The sequence below is a fragment of the Bufo bufo genome, chromosome 2 (genome assembly GCF_905171765.1).
Source record: "Bufo bufo chromosome 2, aBufBuf1.1, whole genome shotgun sequence".
Taxonomy (NCBI): Eukaryota; Metazoa; Chordata; class Amphibia; order Anura; family Bufonidae; genus Bufo; species Bufo bufo.
Genome location: NC_053390.1, coordinates 225,646,614 through 225,669,742, shown reverse-complemented (window position 1 = coordinate 225,669,742; position 23,129 = coordinate 225,646,614). Strand labels below are relative to the sequence as shown.

The following is a 23,129-nucleotide window of genomic DNA, read 5'->3' as shown; positions in this document are numbered from 1 at the left end:
GTTGTGAATGTATCAATTTGTTTACCTATAGGTAATGAGGTGTGTATCGAGAAATGCCACGAGGAAGCAGAACTCTGTGACAAAATATAGTTTTTCTACTTTTCGAAACACACAAAATGAATGATATCCTAACTCCAAAAGAAACTTACTTTTATTGATCTCTAATATGTTTCTGTTTTGAAAAGTGGAAAATTCATGCAACATTTTCTGTTCCCCAAAAAAAAAACTGTTGGCTGTTAGCGATGGCTTTCTCTCATGGCAGATCCCTGACAGCAATGAAGTATACATTTTATAACAGATACTGGTGAATCTAAATGATTTTGGCTGGGTTTCATTATGTTTGAAAGAACAGTACTACAGACGGTGTTATTTTTGCTGATAACCCTGAACACAAGTGTGAACAGAGCGAAAGCTAGGTCAACGTACTCATAAATGGTAGAAGCATTTTCCAGGGGGTTATAGTTGTGGCAAATTTAGGTTATGTCATGCAGAATTGGTACCATTTTTTTAATACATAACTTTAAAATGTCCTCTAGTTTTAAATATGTGTATTTCAAGTGAGTATGTCATAAGAAAATGTCCTGTTTAAATCAAATTTTTCCGTTAAACATATTTATTTCTTTTTAATTTTCCACGTCACTATATTTTAAAAACGTATATGATCCAGCAATATTCCCACTGGCCAATATGTCTGATAATAGGATAATAGGCATTTTATGTTCTGTACAGTTGACTTTTCAGTAGCTTTTATCATTTTCACTAGTGTTCAGCGAATCCAAATTTGGCGCTTTGTGGTAATAAATTAACTTTGCCTGAAATAGCAGTAAAAAAACACAAAAATACATACTCACCTCATCCATCTGATGTTGGAGAGGCCGCTGCGGCCATCTTGATTGAAGAAAACACGCCAATTCTCGCACGTGCTGAAGTGTGATGTCACCACGTCATCACATCAACGCAAGAGAATTGGTGCGTTTTCTTCAAGCAAGATGGCCATGGCAGCCTCTCCAAGATCAAATGGATGAGGTGAGTATTTATTTTTTTACTTAAACCCCTGAACGCGGCATTTGGGGGTTTAAATGACGGGGGCGATTTCTCCGTCATTACGCTTGCTCCATACAATGGAATGCTGTGCACTACAAAGTAATTAGTAACAAATCAAATTTCTTCTCGAAATTCGGTGAAGCAGCCGAATGGAATCACCACAGACAGAATCACAATGACAAGCAACACCTCTATATAATTAACACAGGATCCACCTTTCACAATAGGTGATATCACAGCTCCCTTCTGACCTCTGCACAGGTCACAAAGCATGTCTAGAAAACCCTCATATACAAGTCAATGGGGTCCCCTCTTGTCCATTGTGTCTATGGCCCATGTAGCTGCTCTCAAAAGACAGGAAGTCTTAATGAATTTTAGGCCTAGTGGCCAGTGTGAAACTGCAGGATTTTATTTATTTTTTCTCCTATAGGTACTAAAAGATACACAGATTATTTTTTTTTAAATCACCAAAAATTCTTAAACATGTTTAACACAATAAATCGACATTGTAAATGTATGCATACTAGTGCTCTGCGCAATATTTTGCGTGGTGTCTTCAATCAAGATGGCTGTTACGGCCTCTACACAAGCAAATAGATAAGTTGAGTGTGTATTTACCCTGATTAACCCCTGAAAGGCCTAAATTGTAGCCTCAGATGCTGCGATCAGTGATGAATGCAGCATCTGAGGGGTTCAATGATGGGGGGGCAGCGCAATTGCCGGTCCTCGTCATTGTGCCCGCTACATACAAATAAATTCAGCACAAATCAAATTTCTTTATGAAATTCGACGAAGCAGCCAAGCCGAATTTTTCATAACATCGCTCATCTCTAGTGATGATAATCAGCTTAAACATAGAATCCGGCAGATCTAGTAGGAAAACCAAAATTCAATTTATGTCCATAAATGATACTCTAGTTTGTTAAAACCATGTGCCCTTTGTCACAGTTTTTTGGGGCCATTAGGAAAATATGGATTGTGAACCAGAATAAGCACGTTAAATCATTTCTACTGAAAATAGGTCACCTTGCACGATGGCATAGAAGAATAAAAGCAGAACTTGTCAGCATATGCCGTTGGCTGAGTGAAAACTCCTCTAAATAGAGTAATTATTTGCTGAATATGTGTATGCAGTGTGACAATATGCTACACAGTGTAGCAGAACCTGCCTCCACTCTACCAGGAGTCGTTACCATATGGTGGAAGTAAACATGCTTCTAATGAAGCCACTGCAGATTTAACAATGAATCCATCTTAAAAAAAAATTGATTAAACTGGAAGGATAAGCACTGGGGATCACAGACCACAATCCTGTGTGGTAAGCAGAATGCAGGAGGGAGCAAAAGTACTAAAGTCAACCTTGGAAAGATCATGCAATGAATATCCCAGTAAAATAGACACTTGACACTACAAATTATACTATGCAACAAACATCACGCAGTTCTGTATTAAAAAGATTTACAATGGTAATTTCCGTGAGCAGAATCAAAGATCTCTTTAAACCTGATCGATCAAGAAGAACTAGGCCTTAGGAATTTGGGGTTGAAGCTTTAATGTTCTGATACTTTATTATCATGTTTTTTCATTGGAGGGAAACCCTACTCCAAGTCTTACAGTACCTTAAAGAATCTTGGTGTAGGAGAGGGTAAAGCACTCTAGTATTTTATATTTGAGGTTCGTTGACTGTTTTACTCTACCCATCTCAAGTGAGTCTATCACCAGGTCTTTGCACATGGCCGTGTCTGAGTTTCGGTCCACAAATATAGATCCAAAAAATATATATACCTCCTTTGTAAGATAACCCCTATAGCACCACCACACATGTTATCTCTTTCAGTATAAAAATGTATAATATCCCCAGAAAAAAAAGAGATAGTCCAGTGTTACCTATCATTAGCTGTGGCCCTTCGTTTTTTGCTTGGCTCTCCAAGGAAGCAGTGTATGGATTAAAACATTTTTTTTAATGAATCTGTACTGTACTAGCTATGTTCTCTGAGCAGAGCTGATCAGTTTTGAAGAGGCGTAGCTGAGCAGTATTTCCCCCTCGTTTTAGCGATCTCCAAAGGTCTCAGCACCCAACAATCATGTCACTATGATATAAGTAACACAATCCAGTTGCTCCCGGACACACCACATCTGTGCCACAGCCATTACTATGAAGAAGGTCTGCTGGACCAAAACATCCAATCCTAATCTTTGGCTGTACTAACAATTACATTGAATATTTTGTTTTATCAATGCCTGGATGATTTATTTTATATAGCAAAATACTGCAGTTGTGATTTCAATGAAAATCAAGTGCTTTGGACTATTTTCTAGTGTATGCAATGGCCATCAAAGGCCCTCCACTAGCACCGAAGAACCTCCATGGTGTGTGGCAGAAGTTGTTAGTAGATGTCACTATGGCATTTTAGAAGTTTGTGAAAATGTTACGTACCATTTATTAAATGGCAACTGAAAACTGGTTTATATGTGCATAATGCATCACATTCATATTACATAGACTACAGCGATAGATATGAATGCAGTATTTCAAGAGAAATCTCTCATCTCCAGATTACACTCACAAGAAAACTCCTGAACTCTCTTCTTTTTACTTTCGGAGAATCTTGTAGCTGGAGCAAAATGTTGACAGACACAATGTTTTGGTTAATAAAATAAGAATGGAACATGTGGGATTAATGAAAGGACTTTCACACAATTTTATCCTGTTAGATTATTTTCAAAGGACCTAAATACCATAAACCATAAAACTCCCCAAACCATCCTTTAGAGATGAATCTGCAACCAACTGTAATATACTGGCAGATAATTGATTCTCTTGTATTTTGTTATGTGCAGCAAAGAATAGCTGGAGGGATGTCATAGCACAACTAATGGATACAAATGGACTGAATTTAACAGTAGTGGAAGGTATTGGATGTTTGAGAGCAATGTCAGATACTGCAGGACATCAGCTTTCATCTTAAGAGGGTCTCTAAATCCTAATTTGTTGGAAGAAGGGTTGAGATTGAGGTTTTGAAGAGTTTCACATAGGAAAATGTATCAAATTACTTTGAGGAAATGCTGACTCCTACCAGTTTATAGAAAAATAATTATATGATTCATTCCTGCCTACAGCCAGTGGCATGTACTTCACCTGGCTGCAGTCCTTCAAACTTCCCCCCCCCCCTCTTAAATGAATATATGTGATCAAGGTTAATCCTGGCCCAGGAGTCAACTGATGGCACCTGATTCCTCATCATATCTAATCATAAATGTGTTAGGAAAATGATGATGCTCTAGAGGGGGTGCAGTGGTTATACTCACAGACCCTGTAGCCTTAGGGTCCCAAAAGATCCCTCTGCCCCAAATAAGGAAACCAGTACTAAAAAGTGATGTGTAATAAGCAAAGACAGTGTTGCAAATTTTGCATAGGGGACCACCCAGCTCAGGAGCTTCTAGTCATCCCCATGATGAATTTTTTTACATATATCCATAGGTATATTGTACATCACATACCGTACACTGGGAATCCATATATCCATTCTGTCCAGTGCTCTAAAAAGCCCCCTTTGAGATATCCCCTTGTCTTTATTAGACTTACAATTTTATCTATCTGGTCATACCAAGTACATTATATACCACGGTGCACAGTATGCAATGTACACCGCTAAGCCCGGTGTACTGCATATTGTACATTGCATATTATACACCGGGCATACATCCATCTCTGTCCAGTGCTCTAAAAAGCCCCCTTTGAGATATCCCCTTATCTGTATAAGGGCTCATGCACACGACCACGCTGTGTTTTGCGGTCCGCAAATTTCGGATCTGCAGAATGCGAGTGCCGCCTGTGTGCTTTCCACAATTTGCGGAACGGAACAGATGGCCCATAATAGAAATGCCTATTCTTGTCCGCAAAACGGACAAGAATACTACATGCTCTATTTTATTTTTTTGCAGGGCCACGGAACAGAGCAATGGATGCGGACAGCACACGTATCTTTTGCGGCCCCACTGAAGTGCATTGGTCCGCATCCGAGCCACAGAAAATGCGACTAGGATGCGGAACCAAATAACATTCGTGTGCATGACTCCTAAGACTTACAATTTTATCTAAGTGCTCATACCAAGTACATTTTATACCACAGTCTGTGTACAATATAATGAAATATTCTTACCATAGACAGGGGGACAATTCCCAATATATCTTTTTGGCTAATATAGACTTCAGATAGGACTATGTCAGTTGCCACTTTTCCAAGATACTCCAGCTGCCATGAAATAGGCTGGGTACCAGACAGGCTGCTGAAACTGGTGATCTCGAAGCTCATTTGAACGACCTCAGTAAAAAGACTGTTGCTCCTAAAAAAATATAAAAAAATCTTTAGAAATCTTTATACTGAACTTGTTATTTGTTATCATGCCTGTATTGAATGTTTCACCATTTTCTCATTTACATTTTCTGTTAACTTGGTTCAACATATTAAGATTATCATTACCATAGTTGATGTATACTCTTACACTCCTCATAATTTGGAAGGCTCCACATAAAGCAGTCTGCATTTATGATCTAATGATCTTTAACTGAATCAAATAATTCCTGGAAGATACATTGATCCACAGATTTTCCCAGATTTTCCTAATTCAAAAAAGGGGCATGGCTTAATGGGATGTTTTGAGGCTGCAGTGGAAAGGATCGTGGCCTAAGATGCTACACTTTGCACCAAAATTGGTCCACAATGATGGTGTAAAATTCTGTCTGAAAGTAAGCCAGCAAATAGTTAGTACAACGTTAGATAACGCCAATGTGATAAATGTAATATATGTGGTGCATGTCTAGACAGTCTGTCTAAGTGTGCACCATCTATAGGCTTAGTAAATCTATCCATGTCCAGATGCTTAGTGTGGCTGTCAGAATGGTATATTTGTCCAACTAATGCAGTGGTAGAGCTGGATAAGAAAGAGACAACTGGCAAAGTTTGTTTCCCCCCTGATCCACAGACAACTAGGTTGATAATGAGACTCATTAGAAGGCAGCAGTAGAGCTCATTTAAATAATGGTTGGGCTCCTAGAGTTGAGAAAAAGACTGGCAGTGCCAGCTGAGACATGTGGGAGCCAAGACTATGCATATGGTACGAACTGTGACTGCTGTTTTAGGGACATGGGGCTGGTGGACCCAGGTTTTGATAATGAGAAAACCTATTATGGTTGTTTGCAGCCAAACTTGCTGTGTTGCACTGGGTTCTTGAGTTGTGTCAACCTTCTTACTTGAAAGATGGAAATTCCAGAGATGTAAGTGACCCCCTGAGTGGCCACTACAACTGCAACCGCAGATACCAGTGTATTGCTGTCCTCAGAACGGTGATACAGTTCAATAGTGTGGTGGGGCCTTGGAACCAACGACATTATCGCGACCACATGTGCTGGGTCTCAGGTGGCACAATTACTTTATAGTGACTGTCTGCACCAGGACATGGGCAACTCAAGCAGCAGGCTGGAAGAGGTGTGTGGCCTGCTTCGTAGAGACTCAGGTTAGTACTTTTTTCAGTCACTTTTGGGGCAATACAGAGGGGGTAATACAGGGGGGCTATAACTACTAGGGATACCAGAGGGGGACACTATAATTACTGTGGGCACTACAGGGGACATATGTACTTGGGCAATGCAGAGGGGCATTATAACTACTGGGGAACTACAGAGGAACATAAGTACTCAGGCAATAGAAGGGGTATTATAACTGCTAGGGAGACTACAGTGAGGAATTATAACCTCTGGTGGCACAAGGATGCATTATAACTACAGGGAACTTTAGAGGACATTAACATTAGCACAACTAGATGCACTATAGAGGGGGTCTTATTACTACTGGAGGGTAAGTTAGGGAGTCTTATTGTAACTGGAGGGAGCTTTATCACTACTAAGTGCTTAACACTACTACAAACAGGGGAACTCTAAGGGATCATTATCACTGTAGGAGGCACTATTAGCAATGATGGCACTCTGGGAGAGAATTACTATTGTAGGGAGTTTTATTACTATTGGGGGGGGACTATCTGTATGGTACTGTTATTTATTCAGTATAGTATTTGGGGCATTAGGGAACATAGTGGGTGAATAATTGGGGGTAGCAGCAGGATAACATTGTTGGGACACCAGGGGGGATGATGGAAAAGTAAGGAGTCTAAAATGTAGCTGAAAAATGTCATGGCACCCTGCTCCCAATGGAGAAGATGAGGAAAGAAAACATCAGATAAGATATCACATGATATAATACATATTTAGTGCTGTATACTCCTGTAAAAGAAATGTCCATCCAAATATGCTGGTTGCACAAACCTATTTCAGAGTAATCACACAGCAAGTGAGTATAAGACAGCTCCCATACTGAACTCCTAGCACTGCTGGGGTCGCATAGCATTATACTGATTTATGATGATATGTAACCCTTACAGTTATAGAGTGAATTGTATAGCACTGACATAATGCTGTCAGTGTTATCCCAAAAAAGCAGGAAGGTGTGTGCTTCTTAGGCTGGAATTAATTTCCCTGGCTGAGACTGGGGATGTCATTTCATAGATGTAATAAGCCAAAGCCCGTACTAGGCTTCTAGGCCTATTACTTGTATATTACAATGCATGCCTATAAATGGCAGCACGGCATTGGAATATACACATTTTTGTATTTTGCAATGGATAAAATTCCATTACTTTATACAAAAGGCAATCTAATAATGAGCAGCACACAAATCAAAAGGCGGTGCAATTCCTTGAAACGGAACACGGACTTGATCCAGCTAAATATATGTAAGGAAAGGCCAAGGCAGCACACAGATATCCGTGAAAAAAAAGGGTATTTTATTCACCCATGTGTAGACAGCAACATTTCAGCTCACTCCATGGAGCCTTTGTCAAGCCATAATACAAAGTGCAAAATCAGGTGCTTATATAGCATACATGATTAACAAAAGTGATTACATGATTATACAGCAGTTTTCACAAAAACATTGATAAAAACAATACATCTCAAATCTACATGATTGTACTACAATGAAAACAGATCATATATCAGAAAAGTGCTAAGTGCCAAAAATATTATCCATCGGATCATCAGATTACAGTCCATAACATCATAAATTGATATTCCCTTTCAGGTGTGCATGATCGTGTTGATTAAAAACAAATAATTCATTTAATGTATAACTCTCACATGTAGCTGGAGACGGCAGGACTCAGTCGGCGTCCGGAATTGAACAATGCGCAGGCGTGAGAAGCACTTCATCCCGCGAGACTATCTATCACATAGGGTACATAGTGGCCCACATCCAAGATGGCGACTCCGCGCCAAACGCAGACTGGGCATGCTCGTTCCCAAGGCTGGGTGGACACAGTCTAACACACACAGAGATCATGTGACGTATCACCTGATCACCATTCATAACAGAGGATCGGTTATACTACAACATTTCTTTATTATTAACTCAAAAAGGGGAGTCCAGCGGTGTAAAATGGGCTAATGGCATACTGCCACTGTCACCCTTAATCACCTATTCCCCATACTCTTATAATTATAGTTTTCTCTCCAATGGTCCACACATCATGAGGTATCACAATTAATCTCCAATGGTGTGACGTCACCGCCGGGAGCTACCCGAGCGGAGGCAGCACACCTAGGGGGGAGAAGCAGGCACAGTCATCACCGTGAACTGACTCGGTGTCCTGATCCCCATCATAGAAGAATCAACCACACATATATTCTTCGGACCACAGCCTCACCATCCAGTCTGCGGACAAGGGTGGTGGGGTTGTGGTCATGGACACAGATCGCTACGTGCACGAAATTAGATCCCAGTTGGCAGATAGAAATGTGTATCAGCGGGTCCAAAATGACCCTAAGTTTGGATTATTGAGAGAACTCAGGGAGATGTTGATGCAGGCTAAGTCCGGCGGCATCATAGATGAGAAACTGTTTACCTATCTACTTTGTGAAAAACCGATAAGGCCCATACTATATACCTTATATCAAACACATCAGGCACAGATAAATAGCCAAGGTATGCTTAGGATGATAGTGCTTATCTCCTCCGCAGGGTTTTCGGTGCAGTAGGTTTTATCACAAGCTTAGTAGCTATAGGTATTAATCATACCTTCCGATGAGAGTCAATACTTTGAGGAGGAATGGTTCTTACCTTCCTTCCTATCCACACGAGTAGCAGGCGGTGCAGGTTAGTGTCGGCGTCACGCTTCAAACTGTTCGCGCTGGTTGTCCCGAACTAACGCGGGAGTTGGAGCGGGACTTGGTTCGTCCGTGCGTGATGATCCTCCGGCTGGAACAAGGAAATTACCTCTTCGGTCTGTGTTTGTTTGTTCCTATAAGATTGACTGCGGCTGCAGTTGCAAGTAGCGTGGCCACGCTAATGATCACGGAGGTACTGCTCACAGGTGTCCGGCCCAGACGCGTTTCGGGAATTAGCCTTCCCTTCCTCAGTGTGGATAGGAAGGAAGGTAAGAACCATTCCTCCTCAAAGTATTGACTCTCATCGGAAGGTATGATTAATACCTATAGCTACTAAGCTTGTGATAAAACCTACTGCACCGAAAACCCTGCGGAGGAGATAAGCACTATCATCCTAAGCATACCTTGGCTATTTATCTGTGCCTGATGTGTTTGATATATGGGATAAGGACTGATAACCATACCTGAGAATTGACACTTTGGAATTGACACTCTGGTAGTGGATTTGTGCTCAGCCACCTGCTGTGTCAGTCCACACTGTTTGGACATTGCAAACACTTTATGTCAAGTGTGGAAATCCAGCATATTGATCCCCATTGGTGATTACATTTTATGTTATGTTTTATATTTATCTTAATAGATTTTATGACTAGTACATGTATCAATAAATTGATTTAATTAAATTTTATCAAGTCCAAGTGCCTGAGTGCTCACCCACTACTTTTTCATTTATTAGCTACAGTCATGTGAAAAAATTAGGACACCCTTTGAAAGCATGTGGTTTTTTGTAACATTTTTAATAAATGGTTATTTCATCTCCGTTTCAACAATACAGAGAGATTAAAGTAATCCGACTAAACAAAGAAAACTGAAGAAAAGTCTTTTCAAGATCTTCTGTAAATGTCATTCTACAAAAATGCCTATTCTAACTGAGGAAAAAGATAGGACACCCTTGCCCCTAATAGCGAGTGTTACCTCCTTTGGCTGAAATAACTGCAGTGAGACGGTTCTTGTAGCCATCTACCAGTCTTCGACATCGGTCTGAGGAAATTTTACCCCACTCCTCAATGCAGAACTTTTTTAGCTGTGAGATGTTTGAGGGGTTTCTTGCACGTACAGCCCTTTTCAAGTCACCCCACAGCATCTCAATGGGATTCAAATCTGGACTTTGACTTGGCCATTCCAGGACTCTCCATTTCTTCTTTTTCAGCCAATCTTTGGTTGATTTACTAGTATGTTTTGGGTCATTGTCATGTTGCATGGTCCAGTTCCGCTTCAGCTTTAATTTTCTAACTGATGGTCTCACATGTTCTTCAAGCACCTTCTGATACACAGTAGAATTCATCGTGGATTCTATGATGGTGAGCTGACCAGGTCCTGCTGCAGCAAAGCAGCCCCAAACCATGACACTTCCACCTCCATGCTTCACAGTTGGTATGAGGTTCTTTTCTTGGAATGCTGTGTTTGGTTTACGCCAAACATGTCCTCTGCTGTTGTGTCCAAATAATTCAATTTTGGACTCATCTGTCCAAAGAACATTATTCCAGAAGTCCTGGTCTTTGTCAACTTTATCGCTGGCAAATGTCAGTCTGGCCTCGATGTTTCTCTTGGAAAGCAAAGGTTTCCTCCTTGCACACCTCCCATGCAAGTTAAACTTGTACAGTCTCTTTCTGATTGTAGAGGCATGTACTTCTACATCAACAGTAGCCAGAGCCTGCTGTAGTTCTCGAGATGACACTTTAGGGTTTTTGGATACCTCTTTTAGCATCTTGCGGTCTGCTCTTGGGGTGAACTTGCTGGGGCGACCAGTCCTGGGCATGTTGGCAGTTGTTTTGAAAGCCCTCCACTTGTAGACTATCTTCCGGACAGTGGAATGGCTGATTTCAAAATCTTTTGAGATCTTTTTAAATCCCTTCCCAGACTCATAGGCTGCTACAATCTTTTTTCTGAAGTCCTCTGACAGCTCTTTGGCTCTCACCATGGTGCTCACTCTCACTTCAACAGTCAGGAGCACACCAAACTAAATGTCTGAGGTTTAAATAGGGCAAGCCTCATTCAACATGCAGAGTAACGATCTACTAATTATGTGCACCTGGTGTGATATACCTGTGTGAGATCTGAGCCAATTTAAGAGGGAATACATGTGAGGGTGTCCTATCTTTTTCCTCAGTTAGAATAGGTATTTTTGTAGAATGACATTTACAGAAGATCTTGAAAAGACTTTTCTTCAGTTTTCTTTGTTTAGTTGGATTACTTTAATCTCTCTGTATTGTTGAAACGGAGATGAAATAACCATTTATTAAAAATGTTACAAAAAACCACATGCTTTCAAAGGGTGTCCTAATTTTTTCACATGACTGTATTTGACCAGAGGGTGGGTGTCCCTCTAATTTGGGTTAGTAGCACCTGATTCCATAATCCGCTTGAAGTGAGCCACCATATTGCACTAATATTCTATACTATATACCCTCCCTAAAATACACAAAAATCTGCTTGCCCCCCCCCGGCCGGCCCATTGTGTCCGGCAGGGGTTCTTTATTTTGTAATATGGCGATTTTTCTTGATAAGATCCTGCAGCCATTTGCTATGACCGCTAGGTCTTATATAAGAGATACCAGTGATTTTTTATTTAAGATCAAAGATTTGTGGGTAGCTGGTGATGCCACTCTTGTCTCTTTTGATGTGTGTAGTCTATACACGTTGATTGAGCATGAGTTGGGCCTCCTTGCGGTACAACAATGTTTACAGCAGACTGATTATACAGAGGAATGTAGGGTATTTTTACTTGGACTGTTGAGGTTTATTTTATCTAGGAATTATTTTTTATTCCAAGATGAATACTATGTGCAGTTGAGGGGAACAGCGATGGGGTCCAATGTGGCGTCCACCTATGCAAACATATACATGACACATCTTGACGAGTCTTATATCTATGGGTGCCACCACTTCAGCCATGTGCTGGGGTGGTGGCGCTATATAGATTACATTTTTTTGGTATGGGTGGGTGCCATAGGGGACCTCATGGCCTTCCACTCCTTCTTAAATGAGATTGACCCGAGTGTTAAATTTACACTGATACACTCTCAGGATAAACTGCAGTTTCTTGACACTGAGGTCTCGATCCAAGGACATATATTGTCCACAGACCTCTATGTGAAGCCCACGGATAAAAACACTCAAGTCCCTTCCCCTCAGCCAGATGCTACGGGTAGCTAGGATAGTCGGTGAGGGCCCAGCCAGGGACCACAGACTATCAGAGATGGCCATGAAGTTCCAGTCCAGGGGCTATCCTAAGAGGCTCATCTCTGAGAGTATCAGCAAAACTAAGATGAGAATGAAGGATGGTGACCCCAGGAGGTCCAAGACTGAAATATCGAGGATTCCACTTGTCACAGATTATTGTACCATCAGTCCTCAGGTTTCCTCTATTGTCAGGAAACACTGACCGATTTTGACCAGTGGATTTGACAATATAGAGGAATTTAGAGTCCCCCCTCTGTGCTCCTTTCGTAGGAGTCGCAATCTATGTGACAAATTAGTCAGGTCAGATGTTGGATCTGCTAGGGTCGATTGTAGCACGTATTTCGGCTCCACACGCAGGGGTTGTTATCCGTGCTGCTATTGTGTGAACTGCCCCTACATGATTAGGGGTGATTCTTTTGTAAATCCAGCCTCTGACAAAACAATCAGAATTCAGCAATACCTCACGTGTGATTCCTCATACGCAATTTATTTATTATCATGCCCATGTAAACTGTGGTATGTTGGTGAAACAACTTGGGACGTCAAAACACGCCTAAACCAACATAGATACACTATAAGAAAACAGAGGCTGGATTTACCTGTGCCCAAACACTTTAAAGAAGCGGGTCACTGTGGACGCGATTTGAAATTTAGAATACTTGAGCAAGTGCCCTTACCCAGGCGGGGTGGGGACAGGACGATACGTTTGAAAAGAAGAGAGCTCTATTGGATTTTTGAGTTACAAACTCTTAAACCGAGAGGGCTCAATGTTGACTTTAGGGTAATTTGAATATCTCTCACCCGTCTGTGTTTGCCCTTCCCTCATATCCTTTGTTCATGTGTGTATGTTTTCCTTCACCCTTCGTTGTTCCCTTCCTTTATTTTTCTGTCTTTTTGTTTTGTGATTCTGTGGTACTTTGCTCACCTCTCTCATAGGGTTTTATACATGTGGAAGTTTTGTATTCAATCCAACAACTAATAGTTTGTTTTTTATATGTATTTTTTATAGATGAATATGAAAATTTATTCTGTAATGGACCATCTCCTTGGAAGCTAGAAGACAGCAGGACCATATTGGCGATTAGTGATATTTGATAATGTTTTATTATTTTATTGATACATGTATTGGGCACATGCCGACACAGACAGGATGCGACTTAGCACCACACATGTTCCCTCGGCTGTGGGACCTTTGACACAATAGTATTGGCCAGTCTCTTCATGCCCCCTACGTGTGAACATTGGTCACCTAGTGCCGACACAGTCTGTATATGCATGGCTGACACCGAGTCATTTCACGGTGATGACTGTGCCTGCCGCTCCCCCCTAGGTGTGCTGCCTCCGCTCAGGTGACGTCACACCATTGGAGATTAATTGTGATACCTCATGATGTGTGGACCATTGGAGAGAAAACTATGATTATAAGAGTATGGGGAATAGGTGATTAAGGGTGACAGTGGCAGTATGCCATTAGCCCGTTTTACACCACTGGACTCCCCTTTTTGAGTTAATAATAAAGAAATGTTGTAGTATAACCGATCCTCTGTTATGAATGGTGATCAGGTGATACGTCACATGATCTCTGTGTGTGTTAGACTGTGTCCGCCCAGCCTTGGGAAGGAGCATGCCCAGTCTGCGTTTGGTGCGGAGTCGCCATCTTGGATGTGGGCCACTATGTACCCTATGTGATAGATAGTCTCGCGGGATGAAGTGCTTCTCACGCCTGCGCATTGTTCAATTCCGGACGCCGACTGAGTCCTGCCGTCTCCAGCTACATGTGAGAGTTATACATTAAATGAATTATTTGTTTTTAATCAACACGATCATGCACACCTGAAAGGGAATATCAATTTATGATGTTATGCACTGTAATCTGATGATCCGATGGATAATATTTTTGGCACTTAGCACTTTTCTGATATATGATCTGTTTTCATTGTAGTACAATCATGTAGATTTGAGATTTATTGTTTTTATCAATGTTTTTGTGAAAACTGCTGTATAATCATGTAATCACTTTTGTTAATCATGTATGCTATATAAGCACCTGATTTTGCACTTTGTATTATGGCTTGACAAAGGCTCCATGGAGTGAGCTGAAACGTTGCTGTCTACACATGGGTGAATAAAATACCCTTTTTTTTCACGGATATCTGTGTGCTGCCTTGGCCTTTCCATATATATATATATATATATATATATATATATATATATATATATACTTATTCCCCTTTAAAAATAAAATTCTGTAAAATAAAAAAATCAGACATCACTGCGTCAAAAAATGCCCATACTATTAAAATATTAGAAAATGTATCCTTTACGGTGGATGGCATAATGGAAAAAAAAAATCAACATGGCCAATTCACAGTTTTTTCATTGTCAAAAAAAGTTATGGAGATAAAAAAATAAAAAAAATTCAAAGCTTTTATTATTTTTTCTGTATTTAAACACAAGTAAAATATGTATTTGTTGTAATTTTACAGTGGTCCCTCAAGTTACAATATTAATTGGTACCAGGAAGATCATTGTATGCTGAAACCCTTATAAGTTGAGTAATTGGTTCCATAGCCCCAAAATGTAATCCAAAATAAGAGAAAATGAACATTTAAGAAAAATAAGCAGATAGCTAAGACAGATAAAACAAGTTGTTACATATAACAGTCAGGAATAGCTGATAACTACCAACTAATACAGCTATTTTACCAGAGAAGTGACCTTGATTGGTTGGATCTCAGTCTGAGACATTGTGTGTTGAGTCTAGTTTCAACTTACGATAGGTCAGAAAAGACCATTGTAAATTAAAAATATTGTATCCTGAGGCCATTGTATCTTGAGGAATCACTGTACTAACCCAGAGAATGAAGGGCACCGGTTAGTTTTACCGCATAGTGAATGCTGTAAAAACAAAACCCACAAAACTGTGGCAGAATATAATTTTTTTTTCCACATTTGGAATTTTTTATAGCTTCCTACTACATTATATGCAATATTAAATGGTGCCATTAGAAAGTGCAAAAAAACAAGCCCTCTTATGGCTATGTGAACGGAAAAATAAAATTGTTATGACTCTGGAAGGCAGGGAGCAGAAAATTTTATTGCCATATCTGTAAGGGGTTAAACCACAGTTGAGTATACAACATCACTGTAGTATTACTTACTTAGGCCAAATATTAGTGACAGATTCCCTTTAACACAACATACCATCACAAAAAATCCGGAGTGACTTCTAAAACCTTTCTAATTAGATAGTGGGGATATTTTCCAATCTGAAATACCATACTTTCTGATTTTCGTTTTCTTTCTATTTCCTAAATACACTATAAACAAGTGCCAGTTCCTATAAATTAGAATTTCTTGAACTGTGAGGCTTGTCCAGGATTTCCACTTGCTACAAATAAAATTATCAGCAGCCGAGCTGCCTCCTTGCTTGGCGTATTTGGCTGGTTAAGCATACATGTTGAATGTTGTAAAGTCCATAAAACTTAAGTTCTAGATGCTATACACCAATCTTTAAAATAAAATAAATTGTACTGTTCTGAAGCAATGAAACAGGTTGGACTGAAGCAGAAGTTATTACAAATCACTCCAAATTCTATAATCTTCTAGCGGACATCAGACGATTGATGTTACCCATGGCATCTAAGCTGCTAGCAATGTGCTTTTTGGCTTTCAAAATGCTGCCGTTTCCTTGATTCACAGTCTCTGGAAAAGCAGATATTTTCTCAACCTGCCATAAACACCTTGATGCATGCATTCTGTCTATGATTGAGTGCTTACATTTCTACAGGTGTTAAATATGGAAAAGGATCACCATGTTACGTTAGCTGTGTTGTGCAAACACATGGAAGAATAATCGTCTGCACTTAGAGATGAAACGTCTTTTACAAGAGTTTCAAAGAATTCTTTAGAAGGAAATGTAAATGTGCATAGTGAACCATGGACATCTTCTATGGCATACCAAGAAGAGTAAATCAGTGTCTTTTCAGCTGTCAATGAACTACAAACCTCAGCAAGCATAACTTCCACCATCCAAGAACTATAGATTTTTTTCCGAAAATGATATTGTTTCGCCAAAATATAAGTGAAAAGAAATGATCAAAGCTCTCTCAATTTATGATCGGGTACCAAATCGTCACCTAAGCATTAAAGAGGTTGTCTTAGATTAAAAAACATGACTGGGTGCTTCTAAAAGACTGCGCACACCTATCTACAGGTTTTTGTGGTATTGAAGCACAGCCATATGGGTTGTCTCCGACAACATCAGACGTGTCCCATGGCACTTTCTGGAAAAAGTTGCACAGTTTATTTTCTAATCCTGTACAACTCCTTTATATATGATAACTGGTATGGTATGAGAACTCAGATCCCGGCTGTAATACACCATCGATGCTGCAGTTTGACAAACTGACTTACAACCCCCACAACACTATCTGATGGGTTGCTGAGGCCGTGCAAGTCTATTAGGCCTTGCCAGACCTAGGTTCAAATGGGTTGCAAATGGGTTGCAATGTAAAACTGACAGGTGCTGAAGTATTGCAGTGTATTATAGATGTGATCAGAAGATTGGATACTCGTCTTCCCTATTGAGATTATAAAAAAAAAATTAAGAATGTGTTTAAAATATAAAATAAAAAAATTTGGGCAATAAAAGGGTTTCTTATTCTTAAAATAATTACACAAAATTGGTATTGCCATGTCCCTAAGCACCCAAAACAGGCTCGGACTGGCCCACAGGGGATCATGTAAATCCCCCGGTGGGCCCCTGACATAGGTGGGCCCCCAGAACATCATCTCAACCAGCCTGCATGTGTAACACCCCAGCGTGGTGTTACCACTTCTGCACCCTGTTACTATCTCTTATGGGCTAACAAAGCGTCATCCTATGTATTTTGTTCAGGTCCTATACACTGTGCATTCCTAATATTGTATGCAACTGTTTATTTAATGTAATGTGTCTGGTTCACCAGCAGGTGGCAGCAAACATGGCAGAGATGCAGTTAGGTAGAATGAAGCTTTCCATTCCATTCTAACCCCCCCTGGTCGTGTCCTACTTCCTGCAGGAAGGGTGGGGACCAGTTTCTAGTGAGTTCTAGCTTACCCCCTGCTCGGGAAGGTGTGTAGGGCTTGTCTCTGCTGGATGTGTCCAAGCCAGCCAGAGCACCCTAAGCTCTGCTGGCCATGGAGGTTAAAGCTTAAAGCCTCAGAAGCCAGGAGCATTGTTCCTGGCATAACTTAAGAGTCAAAAGTTAAGAGTTTACCTGGACATATTAAGAGTTTACCTGGACATATCTCCTGACTGGTAGCAGCTATAGACATGGGATTGTTTTTTGTTTGAAAGCTGGCAGCATTAGCTCAACAGAGATATCACTGTTAGAAATCAAGTCGGGAATAAACATGGTAAAAACCTGCTTTTACTTTCACTTTCAGCAACATTCATTGCATCCCATTATATCTTCCCATGTACTGAAGATAATGATGTGATTTTGGTATTGTTTGAAAGCTTGGAAAACAAGACAAAGCCCATATCTAACTTTAGTCTCCTCCCCTTCAGTCTGGAGGAGGAGGGGGAGCAGTTGCAGAGCTGACAGCCTGCAGCAGGAGATAAAAAATAGTAAACATATATAGAAATGTGACATTATCATCAGTGTAGTGACCCACATAATAAATTTATGTTATTTTTACCACACAGTGAACGCCGTAAATAATTTCTATGAAATAATGTAAAAATAGCTTTTTTTTTTTTCTTTCCCCTAAACGTTACTTAATACACTATATTTATATCCCAAAATGGTTCCTAAAAAACCTACAACTAATCCCGCCAAAAAAAAAAATTTGCAGAAAAAAAGTAAAAAGTTATGACTGCTGGAAAACGAAGGGAGAAATGTTACTGATCCTTAAGGTTAAAATTAATTGTCAATAAAGAGTTAAAAATGCAATTGTGTCCCCTGAGTTGTGCGGCAACAAGATTTACTTCAGACACTTATTAAATATCTACAATGCAAAAAGTAACATTTTTGGGAGGGTTTTTCCAATTTTTATTTGACCGTTAGGGAAGTGTTGTTTTTTTTTGGTGGTAAAAAAAAAAAAATACAGTATTTAGTATTGCATTACTTGACTTGCAGAATACAGTAAAAGTTATTAATGCCACATGGCAAAATTTATAGCACAAAAAACAAGGGCATAATTGCTGTTTTTCCATTCGCACAGAATAAGTTTGCCAGTTTTATGCACCCCAAAATAGCGCCATTGAAAAATGCATACAACTCATCCCATAAAAAAGTCAATAGAGATCAACAGAAATATAATAAAAAATAAAAATAAAAAAATCTGCTCAAACAAGCCTGTTCATTAAAGGGACTGTGTCACCAGTTTTCTGCTCCTAGGTTCTAACAGCTCCAGAACATGCCAATGAGTTCCTATATTCATGAGCTCGCGGCTGGCTCTCCCCACCCACCTGCATTATCACAGAAAGCAAAAACCAATTTAAACATAACTTTTAATATATATTATATAAAAAGAGCCCAATTAGGGCTATCAATGTATAACCCAACGTAGCACTGCTATACCCATAATGATACAGTGATATATAACTATATATAACTATACAGTGATACATTGATAGCCCTAATTAGGCTCTTTTTATATAATATAAATTAAAAGTAATGTTTTAATTGGTTTTTGCTTTCTGTGATTCTACTTTGATTTTTGCATGACCGACATATGTGATTATCTAAACTTATTTTTTTTTAAACTTAATCAGCAGCAGATGGGCAGGGAAAGCCAGGAGCTCATGAAAATTCAGGACTTATCATTTGCCTTGGAGTTGTTCAATACAAGATTTTGGCAAAAGTCTGGGTGAATTAAAGAAAGTGACCCTGCATTTCGTTAAGTGGATCTATTACTAGTTTATGTTGCACTTAGTTAGGACATCATAAAACTGGTGACAGAATCCCTTCAAGGGGTTCATTTGTGAAAACTGAAAATAGTGTAATAAACACTTTACATAAAGACAAGGCTATGATATGTCCAGAACCAAATCTTGAAATTTTTTGCAGAAACATTTTAGATATGGATTGTTAGTAAATATGAGCCTTAGGTTAAACACATCTGTGAAGGTTAGCACCAGGTTATTCATTAATTTCAGGTCTCATTATTTCTTATCATCTCAAATAGAGATGAGCGAATATCTAAAAAATTTGATTTGGCCGGTTCGCTGAATTTTTCAAAAAAATTTGGTTTGATTGGAATTTATTTGTGGCAAATCGCATTAAAAAACAGTTATTTCCTGGCTGCAGATAGCCTTTATAGTGGTGTAGAACACTGTGCCTTGCAATAACATGCATAGGGAGTCTGCTGTAGTAGTGAAACAATACTGTGAGTATGATATGCAGATGACCGGCGTCGCTCTTAGAATCACTGCCCACTTTTACTTATTTGGGCAGTTACGGGGCCAAAACTGACCAAATAACTCAAGTGTGAACTCAGCCTTACAGGTCGATGTTAGAGTCAAGAAGAAGCGTACTCCTTTAACACCATCGGCAGCTGATTCCACATAGATGTCTACAGAACCTGCATGCACTTTGGCAGACACCGACAGGCTCAAGGACTAGCGCACCTTCTGTTCTACATAGGTGTGCAGGGCTGGTACTGCCTTTTTGGCAAAGAAATGATGGCTTGGGACTCTCCACTTTGGCTCGGCACAAGCCATCAGTTCCCTGAAAGGTGCAGAGTCCACCACTTGAAAAGGGAGGGACTGCAGCACCAGCAACTTGACAAGGAGCACATTCAGCTTCTGCGCTGTTGGATGAGTGCACGCATACTGTTGTCTATTGACAATCGCTTCGGTGATCGATTGATGACTGAATGACTGATGAGCAGTAGGAGAAGAAGCAGGAGCATCAGGACCAACAGATGATGGGAAGGACAGACAGCTCCCTTCGGTTGAGGTGGTGGAGCCTTGACTGCCTGAAATCGGGTGTGTGCCACTGGGTGATGCAGCGGTTGCTGCAGCAGGTTGGACCACCACATCGGAGCCACAGTTCTCCCTGGCCACTTTATGGTGACACTGCATATGTTGACGCTGGGCCGTGGTGCCAACATTGGCACCCTGGCCACGCTTCACCTTCTGCCCACAGATTCTACAAATGGCCATGTTCACCTTTTCCGGCGGCTTAACAAAAACTGCCACACCGCCGAGTAGGTGATTTTCCCCCTAACACTCTGCACTGACTGACTGATACCGCTGCTGCTTCCGTGAACCCCTGCACCACTACTTTCAGGGGAGATAGGCTCCTGCGAAGTGGGTGGTCTACCCTGGGCATGTTAGGCTCCCGACCTCTCACTGCTGCCACCCTGCTGACTCCCGGCCACGCAAGCGACTTGCTGGCTCCGCCACTGCCTCATGGGCAAGCTGCCACCCTCTTTTTCCGATGATGATGAAGCACCTAATTCAGCCGGCTCCCAAGTGTGATCAGCTACATCATCATCATCGAGTACTGTCTTCACGTCACTGATGTCCTCCTTCAATTGTCTCTGGGTCAAGAGCCTGACCGCTCGCAACACTAGCTCCCACACCACTATCCTCATCACTACTTGCCCACCTACCAGAGGAAGTGGTGGATGTCTCCTCCACATCTTGGCTGGCAAGTAGCTGCTGATTGTCCTCTAGTAGCTTGTCTTCGCTGTTTAGGGGTGCTGAGCCCACAGCATATAATACTTCTCTGGCTGAGGGAACAGAAAAGGACAGAGGCAGGTTGAGGACAGATGAGGGCACCGTGCCTGCTCCCAGACCATGCCAACTAAGGGTTGTGTCTGACGAACCCACTGACTCTTGGCTGGGGGTGTCTGATGTCACTTGCGACAAAGTCGAAGATCGAGTCAAACATTAAAGAACCGCTGGGTTGCTGGTCAAGACACTACCGTTAGCTGACACTGGGAGCTCAGGCCTCTCAAAGTGACCCCTGATGCCACGGCCCCTTAATCTGCTGCTACCTGTGCCTGCGCCAGAAATATTTAGGCCTCTGCCACTCCCCTGTGCAGGGCCTGGCACTTCTCTGTCTGACATACTGTTAGATCAAATAAATAGATAAAAAGGAAATTAATACACCCCAAAAAAGTCTGTAATTTTCTCACTTCAACACACAATGGTTAACAAGCCATTTTTTTGCCACTTATACACGCCACAAAAGGCTTTAGAACATATAGCTGCATGGCTGAAAGGCAAATAATATATATTTTTTTGCCACTTATACACGCCAAAAACGGCATTAGAACATATAACTGCACCATTGAACGGCAAATAATATATATTTTTGTGCCACTAATACATGCCAAAAAGTGCTGTAATTTTCTCACTTTACCATACAACAGGTTATAATAAGCTCTTTTTTTCACTAATACAAGCTAAAAAATGCTTTAGAACATATAACTGCACCGCACAAGGGCAAATAAGACCTAGAAATATTTCCTTGTAATAAACCCTGTTAATGGCAGTATCAAACAACACTTGCACCCCAATAACAAGAACGGTTTGCTGGAATTACAGAGCTGTATAATGGCAATTTGGTTCCCCAGTCAGTGCAGCAAGGTGAAATAGTATTGTTCCTATTACCCAAGCTGTAACCTCCCCTACTGAACCCTGTTCTGCTTTAATACTGTGGAATGATTCCTCCCTATCCTTTCCTTGAACTTCTATACAGCAAAATAACAGTTTTAAAGTCTTTTCTACCACTTTCTCTAGCGCCTGCTGATGTCTCTCCCTGTACTAAGTACACTGGAAAATGGCTTGTCACGATAGGTAGGTAAGCGGGGAAATAACCAAACACAGGAAAACAAACAGAACAAATGACTAGGCTCAAAATCTTGGGAGAAAAGGCTCACTTCCTAGTGATACCTAAAAAATTTCCGTAAACTGCTGTGCCCATGTGCATACTGCTGTGCCCATGTGCATACCCTAATGGTGGGTATGCACATGCCCTCGTGCCTAAACCTTTAAACCCTGGGCAAACCCTCAGCTGTAGGGAAAAGGGAAGAGGCAACCTGCTTCTTCAAACCCGGAGGAAGCAAGAGTCTCCCTAGAGGCCTAGATAAAAGACAAAATGGGAAATAACAGAGAGGACTTATCTAGAGCAGAGCTGGAGCAGACGATCCACCACGCATCCAGAGCTCACAGGAAAGAACTATAACCCTCACAGGCCACTGGGGGAAGGAGGGATAAATAGCCTCACTAACAATCAAACCTAGTACACCTGAGGGAAGGTGGATCCAGCTCAAACCCAAACCAAAACAAACAGCCAGTCTGACAGGCCTCCGCACATTCACAGGGCAAGGCGTGACATGGCTGAATCCAAGATGGCTAAGGCTATTTATAGGGCTGTGACATCACAGGGCTGGCTGGCTGCTGATTGGCTGCATGCATGGAATTGTGGGTTATCCCTTGTTCCCAGAGTTCCTTGCTCCATGTCCTAACACGTGCAGCAGCTACTTTAGGAAAAAATGTGATTCATTACGATGAAGCGTGAGGAAATTTGGATTCGGTGCGAATTAAATTTTTCCTGAAATTCTGATTGAATTCCACTTAGTCATGGCAGTCATGAAATGATCTCCAAAGCTGTTACATTGT

The 23,129-nt window shown here is 40.9% G+C and overlaps 1 protein-coding gene across 1 annotated transcript in view; it reads right to left on the bottom strand.

The window, feature by feature from the left end:
• TMEM132C (transmembrane protein 132C) overlaps positions 1–23,129 on the bottom strand; it is an 808,013-nt gene that overhangs the window by 162,523 nt on the left and 622,361 nt on the right. Inside the window, exon 4 of the mRNA XM_040416234.1 lies at positions 5,208–5,391. Within this exon, the coding sequence (XP_040272168.1) occupies positions 5,208–5,391 (184 nt within the window). The remainder of the gene's footprint in view (positions 1–5,207; positions 5,392–23,129) is intronic.